Source organism: Rattus rattus, chromosome X (genome assembly GCF_011064425.1).
Source record: "Rattus rattus isolate New Zealand chromosome X, Rrattus_CSIRO_v1, whole genome shotgun sequence".
Classification (NCBI taxonomy): domain Eukaryota; kingdom Metazoa; phylum Chordata; class Mammalia; order Rodentia; family Muridae; genus Rattus; species Rattus rattus.
This window is the reverse complement of record NC_046172.1, coordinates 22,867,201-22,881,798: the sequence shown is the minus strand read 5'-3', so window position 1 is coordinate 22,881,798 and position 14,598 is coordinate 22,867,201. Positions and strand designations below refer to the sequence as shown.

At 39.1% G+C, this 14,598-nt stretch overlaps 1 protein-coding gene across 2 annotated transcripts in view; it reads right to left on the bottom strand.

The window, feature by feature from the left end:
- The window catches only part of Nhs (NHS actin remodeling regulator), a 328,523-nt gene that overhangs the window by 3,503 nt on the left and 310,422 nt on the right, over positions 1 to 14,598 (bottom strand). Inside the window, exons 4-8 of one of the 2 annotated variants that reach the window (XM_032890068.1) lie at positions 11,052 to 11,114; positions 8,589 to 8,781; positions 5,791 to 5,922; positions 1,844 to 4,822; positions 1,422 to 1,548 (exon numbers count right to left, since the gene is read on the bottom strand). In XM_032890068.1, the coding sequence (XP_032745959.1) occupies positions 1,422 to 1,548; positions 1,844 to 4,822; positions 5,791 to 5,922; positions 8,589 to 8,781; positions 11,052 to 11,114 (3,494 nt within the window). The remainder of the gene's footprint in view (positions 1 to 1,421; positions 1,549 to 1,843; positions 4,823 to 5,790; positions 5,923 to 8,588; positions 8,782 to 11,051; positions 11,115 to 14,598) is intronic. The other variant, XM_032890069.1, reaches the window with a different exon arrangement.

Sequence of the window (14,598 nt, the reverse complement as noted above, 5' to 3'; positions counted from 1 at the left end):
GGTTAAGTTTGGATATTTAATTTATTCAAGACAGCACAGAAAGTGGCATCCTATTCCAATCCAATTATCTTTTTGATTCTACAACTGATATTCTGCCCACTACTCCAGATATACCAGATGGTTTTTTTGAGGGTTCATTAACTTACATGGCAAATTAATAATCTGGACTGAGTTTGGAGATAAAGTGTGAGGATTAGAGGAATATAATTGGAGTTTAGACAGCTGGGGTGAAGAATATACTAGTGATTCTTGCCCTGCTTGTAAGGAAGCTTGCCTGCTAAGGTACACACAGATTCTGCTACTAGCAGAATCCTTAGGAGAATGCAGTTGCTAAAGAGCAGTGTTCTTTCTTTAAGGAAAAAATACAGTATCAGCAGAAAACAGAAACTCTTTATAGAGCAGAAGCCCAAAGGGTGAGAGGAGAGATTATAAACAGCTTGTAAAGAATCTGCTTCCAAAAGGGTAAGTCTATGAAAAAAGGAAAGATAATCCTTGGGTTCTTTCCTTTGGGAATTCAATCTAGGTCCCCAAGGCAATGGGTAAGAAGGAGCTTATGTTTGTGGAGAGAGCACACGTAGCATCATTTAGTCCAGTGGCTATGAGTTTGTTTTCAAGGATAGGTTTTGGCTCTGCTTTCTTGGTCAGCAGCTGTAATAAATTGTTGCAAATATAGGTCGATGGTAACAGGTTATAAAGGTACAAAGGGCTATGTGCACGGGCAGCAAAGGCACAGCCATGTTCCAGGAAAGTAACCCAGAGAACATCCCCTATTCATCAGATCTGACCTTTCAATTGAGAGATAAAAGTGAGCGCTATGAAAGAAATTTAACTTTTAAAAAGAAAAGCTGAGATAAGCTCTGATTGTTTTAGCAAATCAACATATGTTTGTGTCAGCTAGTGTGAGATTACATCTTTGACAATATTTTGTAGACTCAAGAGATTACTTAAAAGTCAGAGGTTATGGGTATAAATCAGTGGTAGTATGCTTGCATAGTATGTGAGAGGTCTTGGGGTTGATCCCTAGTACTGCAAAGATAAATACAACATACAATATGTACAACAGAGATTACACTTGAGTTTGGGCTTTAACTCCAAGTAATTTAAATATAACTTGTTTTCACATGTAAATTTCTTCCAGAATGTCTTTCTTCAGGAAATCATCCAGTATCTTCCCTTCAATGGTTCTTACAAAACTCTATTAATTGAATTGTCTTTCTAGCTCTCTAGATTCATATTTTCAAACATGTATACGTAGTCTATGAATTTGATTCAGAAAGATAAATCTTCACTTCTTGCTTTTTGTTGTTGTTGAAAGTATTACAGGTTCAAATACTTCCCCATATTCGTATTCAGTGAGAGTCACTTCGAAAGCAAAGCCTTTTTCTGTGCCTGTTTCTGGAGACATGGCCACACTCTCTCACCTGTGAATGACTGCAAATAGATCCTCAGTGGTTCGAGGTTTGTTTGGAGACACAAACACACCCTCAGCTTCAGCTTGAGAGTCCTCACTGAGTGGTGAGGCGATGGGGTCATCACTTGGTGAGGATTCTAAAAACAAGAAGAGAAGTATCTTTAAGGGGCAGGAAAACATCTCACTCCCCTGCATTCCTAACTCAAGGATAACAAAAAACAGGAGGTACCTTACCATGATTTTTGAAATGAAAGAGATAGCTGTCAAATAGTTCCTAAATAACAATAGCTTTGTTTCTCAATTGCTTCAATAGGTGAAAAGAAATGGCAGAGGGAAACCAACACCCAGGTCTCCAGAGAACTCCAGGGACTACAGTAAACACCCTACACCACAAGACACATTTCCACCCTAAACTAGGTATCATTAACTGACCTTTCAATGAAGTCTCGTCCATACGTCCTTGGGTCTCCTCTGCTCTGCTGTTGTCAGAGGCACTTTTGGGTGAAATACCTGAAGCAATATTTTCCTGCTCAGAACATTTTTCAGGGAATGAATTTACAGTTGACGGCTCTGACTCATGGCGGATAGTCACAGGCACTTTGTCATGGTGGCGGCTCACAACACGCTGATGCTTATATTGACTGCTTATGTCTGTTACTCTAGTTGATGAGTTGGCTTGGAGTGTGATTCCGTCCACAGATTCCGGTTTCCCACCTTCTTCCCCAACTCCAGAGGGTACCTTCTGTCCTTGTTGTATGGCTCCATCTGGACTAGCTCCATACTGTATCATTTTATTACCCAAATCACTGGGGCGGGAAGCAGACACCCTCTGAAATCCTGTTGAAAAGCCACAGTTCTTACTTGGTATGCTTTCTGGGATAAGCTCACTTTCCATCTGTATTTGGTCTTTCATCACATTTGAATCTGGAAGATTGCTGCTAGCTGAGGCTACAGTTTCTGGATTGCCGTGACTCTTTCCATCAAAAGTAGGGTTCTTTTCCAAACGTTTCTCTGGTCCCATCTCACCTACAGAGGAATCTAAAAAGGGCATGAGGGTATCTTCAGCAGAGTACTGGCGTGATATTGATTTCTTTGCTGTGTGTGGCCTTGCCTTACTTGGAGATAAGGAAGCCACAGAAGCCACGGTGACAGCATTCTCTTCTAAGTACGGGAGATCTGTATTATTGCCCTCCTTTTGTTTAACTTCTTCAGACTTACTGATGGACCTCAGGTTGACAGACTTCAGAACTGTTGGTGTAATTGCAAGAGACGGCGGGGGATTTGACCTCAGCATATCTCCGACTGTGTTTTGCTTATGAGTAAAAACATGCAGTGGGTGACGGTGGTGGAATGGTTTATTCAAAACATGAAGAGCACTTAGGTCAAGATGAGAAGGAGGTATAATTGGAAGTTCAAAATCTTTACTCAGTGATAGGGCTCCATCTTTTAAAGATGGCTGCTGTAGTGAGGATTTCCTTTCTGGGACTTTAGGCTTTCTTTTGCTACCTCCAGGAGACAGTGGACCTGAAAAGAAAGCTGTAGGGAAAGAGGAGGTTGGCGTTTCCGACTGGCTTGAGTAGCCACTTGATGGAGATGCTAAGCCAGCCAGCTTCTCTGGTGAAGCCAGTTTGTATTCATTGTCAACCGAAGGAAGAGATGGGGTGGTCGCCCTTGATTCTGACTGGGATGTTTGGGATTCAGAACTCTCTGGAGATTTGATGCATTCAATCACTGTGGTACCCGTAGCAGTGCTAGAATTAGATAAGGATCTGTAGGGATCATTTGTTTTCAAGTCGTTTAGAAGCCAGAGGTCTGCATAGTGAGTTGATTCAGCACCTTCATCTTTGAATGGTGAAATGTCTGTAGTGTCCAACTGAGGTTCCTTAATAGCATGTTCACTCTGGCTTATCCAAGGAGAGTCCAGCTTTGCAGGCAGATTGGCATTCTCCACCCGAGAAGGCGTGTTGGAGAAATCAAGAGGCAGCTTCATTTCCCTGGAACTGTGAGGCAGGTGCTGACCACTGCTTATCTTTGGTTCTTTCTTCTCAGAGATGTCTGCATTTCCATCAGATTTTCTCAGTGATGAGCTACGTTTAGGTGGAGTTGGCTTTGCCTTTGGTTTCCTGAAAGAGATGCTTGGTCGCCCCTGCCTTCTGTGGTCTAAATATTCTTGCCAGGCACAGTCTGGAAGAGCAGGAGGAACCCCGACACCCTGACCATTCTCTGGGCCCAGGCCTGCATAGTGACAGACATAGGTCTTATTACCTTTGAGACCACAGTCAAAGTGCATCGAGGTATAGTATCCTTCTGTGTCCACTGAGAAATGAGAGCTAGTATCTGCTTTGTCTGAAGGAGACTTTTCCAGAAAGCTGTCATAGGTGCCCATGCTTGTGAAGCTTGGGCATCCCAAGCTATCTGCCTTTGGATGCTCAGGACTAAAATCTTGGCGGCAGGATGCATCATGATGGTGGTGCAGATAATTCCACTCACTGTCACTTGTATTGCTGTTGTTGGGGTCATCCAGCAGATCTGCAACAGTGGAGGTAAAGGAGTTTGTTCGGTGGCCTCTTACTTTATCCAAGTGGTCATTGTATTGTTCTGTCACAAAGACACTGGCATCTTCATTAGCATTAGGAGCAGTGTTCAGTGACAGTTCTGAGTCACAGTGAGAAGAGCGGGTGAGGGGAGGAGAAGCTGCAGGAGGGATGGTCTCTGAGGTCTGTGAGGGGCATGTAGAGCTGCTCCCACTCCAATTACCACTGGACGACTGGTGGTCATCTTTCTGGTCCATGTGGCTGCTAAGGAGGACACTAGCTGTGGAAATGCAGTGGATGGGGCTTCCAAAGGTGTCTGAGTTGGAGGAGATGTCACAGCTTCCAGAGTCAGCCGCCATTCGGGACAAACGTGATCTCCCTCTCTCACTTAACTTTTGCTGAGGGCTGTGAAGATGTTGCGAGCAGGCTAGGCCCAAAGTAGGCTGGTGGTCCTGTGTACTTGAGCTGCTTGGCGCTTCACCACACTCATTCGGGGCTCTTTCACGGTCACCTACGAAATGCTCCCCTTCCTCAAATGCTGAGGGTTTAGCACCGACTTTGGGTTCACCATCTCCACCTCTATTTCCCTCCCGAGGAAGGCTCCGAGATCTTGTACGACTGCTCACGACAGGAGTAAACATGGTATCGCCTTTGTCTGCCAGAGCAGAGATGTTGCCAGCAGAATGAGAAAGGGAAGCTGCGATGCTTTGACCCCTTTGAGCTCTGATTCTCCTTCTGGATGGGGCAGCAATCAGAATATCTTCTGTTTGGCATTCAGAGTCCCTGGTTCCGGACCTCCTATTGACAGTGTTGGAGGGGTCTGGGTTTGTGTGCACAATCACATTCCTTTCCCTGGCCACTGGTGATTCATCAGAATCTAGGGCACATTGAAAACATGGTAAGATATTCATCTCAACAGACTAATAGACATTTTGAAGGTTGTTTATAAATCTTTGTGCTACCATGTTAGAACATTCTCCTGCAGAAAAAATCATTATACAAAATTAGGAGAAAATTAAAATGTTTTATGTGCCTGAGTTTGTCTCTGTTTCATTCTACTCGTATGCAATGTATTATGTATATGTACACACACAGGAATCATGAATACTCATTGAGATAAGATATGCTTTTCGTTTTTTATGAACCATGCCTCTTCACATTAATTTACCCTAATAAATGATTGCTTCCATAAAAGGAAATTGATTTTAAAAAATCAAAAACAAAACAAAACAAACCCTGAAATACAAAACCTAAAGTACTGGCCACTATTTTTCATTTGTGATTTTGTAATACAAACATAACATTGCAATTCGTGGATTTCATTATAAAAATTGAAGTCTTGTTTATATGAGCTACTACCATAATATTTTGAAATTGGTAGAAATATTATAAACACATGGAACAGAAAAATCTTTAAATGTTCCCAAAGATTTTAATTTTTTAAGATTCCATATTTGAATATGTTTAAAATTTATTTTAAAAATAATCACATAAAAGTACAATTTCTCTTCAAATGAAATTACAGTTTTTAAAAACCTTGCATTGATTCTTTATCCATATTTCCTATCTTAATGAAATGTTTCAATTGGCAAAATATTATATTTTACCAGCAAGGCTTGAATGCCTCAATCTATAAGGTTAAGCCTTTATGTTTAAGAACAGAGTTAAAAAAATACAATGTCAAATGGTTTTCTGAATACAAATAAATATACAGCATTTTAAAACTACTAAAAATTAAAACATTCAATATTTGTAAGGAATATTATAGTTGAAAGTAGGCCTCTATTTCATCTCCTTATAACCCCCACTAGACAGAAAAAGAAAATGAACATTTTTGTACCACACCTATTTCTTGCTGAACTCTTCTGGGGATCCCCGAGATTGTTTTCCTTCTCCTCAATTTTCGTCTCCGCTGTAGCACAGATTGTGAATGAACAAGAGAACAGCGTATACTTGCTTCTCTGTCAAAACCAACTCCTGCAACCCACAAATAAAGTCTTATTAGCCTTTAAATGGCAGACAAATTTTCAGTTGCTTGGAACACAGTGATATTTATTGATTAGAAGTCAGGGAAGACTTGGCATTAAGCTTGTGAACAAATGGAAGGGAGCCCTTCCACAGTCCTTATTTAAATGCTTCAGTGCATTACGCTTTACTTCTAAACACAGCCTTCCACAGCAGCTTGTATTGCCAAAAGCAACAAGCAAAAGAGGAAAACCAAAAGAAATAGAAAGAAGAGGAAGGGATGACAGCAAAGCTCTCTCACACTGATCTGGCTATAACCTTTAGCCACCCTTATTTACTGGTCTATTTCTGGGCTTCCTGAAACTGATACCTTTGTATAGTAGATCTGTGCCCAAGATATGAACCTAATGTATCCTGACCCATTTCTTCATTAAAAGCGTCTTTGTGAGTTTTTTCCTTGCATCTCCTATGCCCAAACTCTCCAAGTATTTACACACACACACAAACACACGCGCGCGCGCGCGCGCACACACACACACACACACACACACACACACACACACACTGCTGTGAGGAAACATAATAGCTTAGGGCTTTCTTCCTTTCAATAGTTATATAACTCAACTTTCTTCTTGTGACTAAATTGGATGCTTTTTGGTTTGGAAATGAACACACAGAGGAGTTCTTGGTTTGTACTTAAATGGATCTACCTTCTACACCAGTCTTTAAAGCATTGTTTGTTATTATATGTGTACGGGCCATCCATAGTGCTTATTAGTTCTCTATGTTCACATAAGCTGCACTATATGCAATTCTATTAAACTAGAACACTGCTGAAGAAGGTAAGGAATTCAAACTCTGTATGGCACAAGCATACACTGTAGCTTTTTCAGTGCAAGCAGTGGCTCAGAAAGCTGGAATGCTGTACTTTGAGATTTGATCACCTCATTATTTTTCCTGTTAAGCACAGGGCTGGAAGAGTTGTTAAACCTTGGTCAGCTACATAACATCACGGTATCAACAGTTTCTTGGCTCACTTTGAAATATCTCTATCATGTGATGAATAATTACAATGCTATCAGAGAATTCATATAAATGAGGCTGTCCTTTCTTGGTTCCAATCAAAAACTAAAATCCTTCAGTTGAATCCTAATGATTATTGAGTACATGATATACAGACACTGTGTGTTATATGGACACTATTAACAATGTTCTCATTAAAGCTCTTGAAATCAACATCTAATCTGGGCTTTCATCTCGAGAGTTCCTGAAATAAAACTGAAAGAAAAATCTCCTCTTCCTAATCACAAGATGATGGCCTATAATCACAGCACTACATTTAAAACAAGATTTTTACTTACAGCACCAGAAAAGAAATAGGGGCTGCTAATAGTCAGACTGAAATGTTCCCAGACTGAAAATTAGTTTAAAAGGGTGCCAGAAGATCCACTCTGGCACACGAACTCCTTGAATACATCTCATTTAGATTAGAGAGGTCACATAAGTGTAAACCTTTAGAATAATTTATCCTATAAGTCAAATAGGTCACCAGGAAAATTAAGTCCCAGCTCATGACACAACTGGCCAATGCATTAGAGTGCCTCTTATGCAAGAGGAAAATAATATCTGTCTCAGATACCTGGTCCATTTGCTCCCCACTCTTGGTGAGAGAAATCTGAGTGGAGTTGATAATAGCAAAGTCCAAAATGCTTTCTCAGGGATATGCAATCTTCAGTTACAGGGAATCAAGATTAAAGGCAGTCAAAGTATGGCTTTTTAAAAAAAATTCATTATATAAATAATGTCAAAGGAAACTAGAAGAGGTGTTGAAAATTACCAATGGGAGAACTTTTAATTTGGGGGAGAATGGTTGAGAATAAAGTATAACTCTCTGATTTTCTCTCTCCTTCTCTTTCTTACACACACACACATACACACACACATACACACACACACACACACCTAAATCTATCACTTTGCATAATAACCTATAGATTCCTTTAAAAAGCAGAACATCATCTGATTTGCAACTAAAATTCCCAGATCCAGCTCCTGAATTCACTATTTCTGCTAATAGACTTCGAAGAAAAGTCCAGCTAGACTCATCCTATCTAGACTAATATGGAAACTTTCAACAGATACAACAGCAGAAATGAAGGGAAGCCAGGCTTGCTGATTGTAAAATACAATTCACCCTTCATCTCTGCATCTACATATTTTCAGGTCAAAAATCCCTAAAATCAATACATGACTTTAATGGCCTTTTAGAAAAACTGTACCTTCATCTGGGAAAGCATAAAAACAGATTTTCTATTTGGCCAACAGAACCTTACTTGCAGTTTTAAAAACCTGGGTTTTGCTGCTTTCTTTCTTGTGGTGCCACACATCATTATCATGTGATTAATTACTGTCAAAGAGCTATTTGGTGATTTTTTTTCCAGAAAGAAACTGTCTGTCATTTACATAAGAGCAGTCCAGCAGAATATATGCAAATTGGTGTTCAAAACCTGACAAAAGCATACTGAATATCTCCTGGATTGTAGGTTGACAGATTTCTTGCTTACAACAAAATGCTATTCTTAGCTGAGAACGGAGGCTAACAGCACAGGTTTTGAACACGTTTAATAGATAGACGATTCAGACCCAACTGCCCCTAAAGGAAAGAAAGGAAATTATACCAGTGACATTGATGGGAATAATGCAAGAAGAAATCACTTGGGCATCTTGTTTCATCTTCTCCTCAGGAGTCGGGAGAGGTAGTGCTTTGTTCCAGTTGGTCTGCTTATCCAGTGTAGAGGGAACATTGTGGATTGGGTTTTTCGGCCTCTGCCCTAACATGACATCTGTGTCTTCATCCTCTGGAGAGTGGGACTGTGAACAAAATACATTCAGATTCAGTTCCTATAGCTTACACATGTAAGGGATTTTGTAGTTCCGATTTTGTAAACTGAGGATAGAAATAAGCATGTAGGACAAAGAAAAGAGTTCTAGAAAATATAGAGTACAAGTAAATATAAGTTTTGTTTCAACAGTGAAGAGATACAGAAGGAAACAAATGGGCTTACAGAGCATGCTTTTCAGGTGAAATGGAATTCAGAGACAAGTTAGTTGATTAGAAACCCTTTCCTTCAAACTGAAGAAAACTGCCTGTCTCTAAGCCAGTGAAAAGTAGATCTATGTTCTGCATCTTTACGTTGCTATATGTTCTCGTCAAAAATCTTGAGACCTCTAGACCATGATGATCAAAGAAGGCAGATGAGATAAAAAGCTATAAGAATGCTCAAAAAGCCATGCAGGAAAACTCAAGCCATGAGAGTCTGGAACATACCACCTGGAGTATAAATCAGCCTAAGCCAAGAGGTCATGAAAACTCTAGGAGTTAATTTCACTGCAGGAAGACAGCTTTGGTGAATGACATTTTTAAAAGTCAGTATAACTGACATTAAATGGCTGTGCAAAAGCCAAAGTAAAGAGGTGCCCCAGTACCCGATTACAGTGGAACAGACATATTCTGTCTCTGGAGCGAAAGATTCATGTGGGTTTTTCTTTCAAATTTGGATGGGTAGGAGAGTTCTAGTTTATTTTCTTTTGGCTTTGTGGTACAAAACTTTCCTTCCAGCTGTGTAAGTTCGAGGCTTTGATTTCTATATGACATTTGAAAATTGTCTATCCAAGCCTTTGATAAATATTAATGTTGCCTAACTTTTATTTCAAGCTTGGGCTCCAGGCCCAGATTATTCAAAAGGCTCCATTCCACTTTTGGTTTCAGGGTTGGGTTTCTAAACCAGTGTACTGAAAGACCCAACTTCTACCATTGAGCCTGGTTTTCTTTCTTTATACAGTTCAGAGGAAGATAGGTAACTGTATAAAATGAGTATTTCCTTTTATTTCAATAAGGTTTTAATAATCCTCTGTCCTAAAACCAGAATCACTTTTAAAAAATCTAGTCTTTACATTGGAAATTATACTATTGGCTTGGGATCGCATATATTGTCAAATGAACTGTCCTCAAGTCTCCTTAAAGAATATACTCCGGAGCCCCTTGTTTAAAGGAAAGCCCAGCATTTACTTACCTTATCAGAGGTTTCTGCAAAGCCCCCCAACACACCCAACGGTATATGATTTTCCCCCCCATGGGAAATTTGTGTTCGCCATGAATGGTTTAAGTAAAATATTGCAACCTTCTTTCGCTCTTCAGCTTTTGTGCAGATTCCCAGTGAAGCGAATAGCTCAAATAAAGTTGGAACACAAAAGACTTTGTTTCCTAGGTAACTTTCAAAAAGAAAAAAAGTTTCGTGCATGCAGAGAGGAGAGAGGGAGGAGGGAGAGTGGGAGGGAGGGGAAGGGAAAAAGGAGGGAGGGAGGGAGGAGACATATGGGAGGAGGAGGGAGGGGAGGGAGGGAGGGAGAGAGAGAGAGAGAGAGAGAACTAGAACAAACACGAACACAAGAAAGCTGAAGAGAAAACTCCCACCACCAGAGGCCTCATTTTGCTGCAATTCTTTCCTTGAATAACAATGGGCTGAATAAGAGCTAAAGGATAGTGACCTGACTCCAGGCTCTGACTAGCAACCAAAGGACTTTTTATTAAATGGTGACAGGAACAATAGGCTGCCAGAGAATCCTCTTGCCCTGTTAGATCGATCTATCTATCTATCTATCTATCTATCTATCTATCTATCTATCTATCTATCTATCTACCTATCTTTCTTTCTTTCTTTTCTTTCTTTCTTTCTTTCTTTCTTTCTTTCTTTTCTTTTTCTTCTCTCTCTCTCTCTCTCTCTCTCTCTCTCTCTCTCTCTCTCTCTCTCATTTGAAAAGCCGACTCTTTACATTTCTGACAAATACAGGGAAAACTGTAATTTCTTTCCCCGAAACTACAAATTCTAGGAGTGGTGATAGAGGATGCCTATGTTTAGTAGAACTGCAAATTACAACTCCAAGGGGGACATTAATGGGGAACAAAACCAATGACAGGGCTGTCATTAATTCAAGTTAGGAGAATACCATTCTTTAACTTTACTTCAGAGAAAAACTATTAGTTTAAAACGGGCTTGCAATAAAGTTAAAAGAGAGAAGAAAGGGAGAGTATCTGAAAAGAGCAGGATAAGGCTGCAAAGAAATGTTCTCAGAACCAATACCTTTCTACTCCATGGGGCCATGTGGCAACATTCAGTGGGGGAGGGCGAACGGGTGCTGTTAAACTATGAAGATGAAATGCAAAAAGAAAAAAATTAAAAAATGTACACAACAGTATGCCCTAGTTAGGCCAAATCTATGAGACTAACAAATAACATTCTAGTAGAACTTCTCTCCTAAGTGATTCTGTTTTGTCTAGCAGGACAGACAGACTTTAGGCCTAGAGTTTTTCAATTCATATTCTGGCTATCTGGCTCTTCTACATGATCAGGCACAATTCTTTACCATCTGAAGTAAGGTAGGTGAATAGCAGCATCTGCCCTCTAGGGCTATTCTGAGAATTACATGTAAATGTGTGGAGTATATTTAGAAAATTCTTGGCACTTAATGTGCTCTATATGCTAATGCTTACTACTTCTATAACTATGGTTATATTTATCTTTACCTTATAGCTGTGAAAATGTCTTTAAAATCATAACTTCCCAATCTTTTGCATATATGTGTGTGTGTGTATGTGTGTGTGCTTATATGTATGTTTGAATGTATGCAAATGTGTGTTGTCATGTTTGCATGTATGTGCAAATACACTTTTAAGTCAGAGGCTAATTGCAGGTATCATAATTTCTCATGGGTCATCTATCTTTTGGGTTTGGTTTGGTTTGGTTTTCATAGGTGTGAGTATCTTTAATTGGTTTAGAGCTTACCAAATAGGCTAGAATGTCTAGTCAGTAAGTCCAGGGATCTGCCTGCTCTGCCTCTCCAGCCCTGGGAATATTAGCTTATACCATCATACCTTATTTTCACATTTAGGTCTTCATGTATGCAAGGCAAGCACTTTACCTATGGAGGCATCTCCTCAAACCTATAACTTACCCATCTTTTACATACAAGTCTATCTAATTTGGGAAAGAACAAATTATTTTCTTTCCTTAGAATGACTATTTTCCCATAGAAATGTCCAATCTGTATCACCTTCTCTAGACTGCTCAAGTTTGCTTCTCTCTCATTAAGCATATTTTAAGACCATTGGTTTCCTGAATGTTTCTTTTTCATACAATCCCCACATATGGTTTAATGGTGGACTGCCAACATCTTGCAATACTTAAATTGAGGTAGAGGCCCTGTATTTTATTTTGTATTAGATGAAACAAATTATATTGCCAATTTTGCTTGGAAATTAATTTGGTCATCAGCATTCTTTCTTCAGAATCTATTAAGAAAAACATTGAAATTCCTGTTTGTTTTGAGAGAGAGAGAGAGACTCACTATCCAGTCCATGTTGATCTATAACACACAGTGAGAAAAATGCCTAAGCCCTTCAGGTACTTAGATTACAGGCATGTACTACTATTCCTGACTGAAACTCTTTAGCTTCTAGCAGGTGAGAATACACACAGGCTGCATATAGCCAAGGACAGCTATGAATGTAGCACAATAAAAAAATTTAAACTTACCCAAAATATTGTAATTTCTTAACTATGTTTTTTCGTAACATGATTTGTATGTAGTAAATCTAATCTATATCAGCTTTTGATTCAGTTATGCATATATTATAGTACTTACCTTATAGCAAGGCTTTAATATAATACAAATTATCCTAGACAAAACATACACACCCGCGCATGTGTGCACACATGCAACACACGCACACACACACACACACACACACACACAGTGTTCACCTAGTAGATTGTGAATTCCTGTATCTAACTTCTTCTTTTAGTCTTTCATGTTATCAGTTGTGCCGCCTCATAAGAACTTACCAAAATATTTGCTCACTCAAATGATACCAGAGATCTGTGTGTTTTAGCAGTTATGAGAAAACCAAATAAAATTAGAGGCATATGCAAGATCTCAGGAGGGAGCAGATACCATGGAATCTCTGTCTTACTAGAGTAAATGCATAAAACCAGACAGGAAACCACCAGAAACTCTGGTTTTATAATTGAATTGGTAGGGATGGATACTGAACCTAACTATTCCTAAACCTATGGCAGGCATAGGTTTTATGAGAGCCATTGAAGATCTAATTCTAATTTAAGTCTGTAAGTTTTAACTGATAGGGTTGCTCATTAATTTTTAAATAGAGCAAATGTCATTTCCTCATACCCAGTTTGTTTTGACCTGAGCTTAAGACTAAGGGGTTTAAAGAGTCTAAGGCTCCTCCTCCACTTAAAGATATACATTAGATATCACCTGAGTTCAGATTTGACTCTGACTCTATACTGAGCCAGTCATAGATGATGCAGACATCTCATAAAAGAGAGCAGGATAAGGGAAATGGAGGAACAATTCATAAAAGCAAGTGAAAAGGAGCCTTAATATGTCACGTTGATATGGGAAAGAAAATTGCTTCAAAAAAATTCAAGGCTTGTGTCTCATAAAGAAATTTTCAACAACAACCAAAAAAAAAAAAAAAAAAGTAAGAGACTGCAGTTCAGGCAACATGGATGAAATTAATATTGACAAATGAATGTTGGTAGTTCATCATAAATCTGTCAAGTCAGCTCTTCTGCTGATTTTTTTTCAGGAATGAAAGATGAGGAGTGGATTTTTTCATCTGCTTGCAGAACCCACCTACATATCAAACAAGTATGAGATAAAACCTGGCAATGACTGAGGGAGGCCTTGACAGAATCCAGACAACACAGACCATTGGATTAGGCCACTATAATCAAATCTAGGTCTCCTTGAATTATATTCCCTCTATCATTTTGGTAGCAGCCCAGCCAACAGCATGCAAATGCTGACACTGAGTAGCCTTGAGCTTTGGAATGGGGAGATGGTGCTTTTTGATTACTCCACCTACATCCAGTTAGGATCCATATAGATTTATAGTATCTGTTCTGTGATATTAAGTGAATTATGGCTTTATATATGCCATGAATTATGAACTACCTAAGTCTTGTGTTCGAAAGTGTTTACTTGCCGGGGTGTTAGTCAAAGGAAACAAATGGCTCTGATTGTTTTGGATTATAGTTTTATATGATGAATGTAAAAATCAGTTCATAGATTTTTTTTCCCTCTAAATTATCTAAGAAATCAGATTGCAATACAGTGCTACCTCAGGGCATCTCTACGTGGACCAGAGTGCCACTCCTTAATAGGTACTGATGGATAAGTTGAGGAAAAGCCGGGCATTGATCAAATCTATATAAACTAAATTATTCTTTAATAGCCTTGTGTAAATTTACCCCATTGCTCATTCAAAGACATGCTAGCCATTATATTTTCATAACTGTATTATGACTGATTCAATCGTATTCTATAAATATTTGTTGTGTTGCTATCACCTCACTGTGCCCAATATAAAGAAACAAAAATTCCTGTTAAAGAAATAAAATTCCTCCTAAAGAAATGGCATCAAATTATCCCCACCTACACATGATTTTTCAGTAAAGCTCTTAGTACAAAGTTAAACATGATATAGCATAGGAGAAAATAAGACACTATCAGCAAGACGCATGCGAAACAACAGTTAATGGAAGAATGCTCATAGGGATCCCTGCTTTTGGAAATATCACTCAGTGTAGAAGTGGCAGCGAGCAA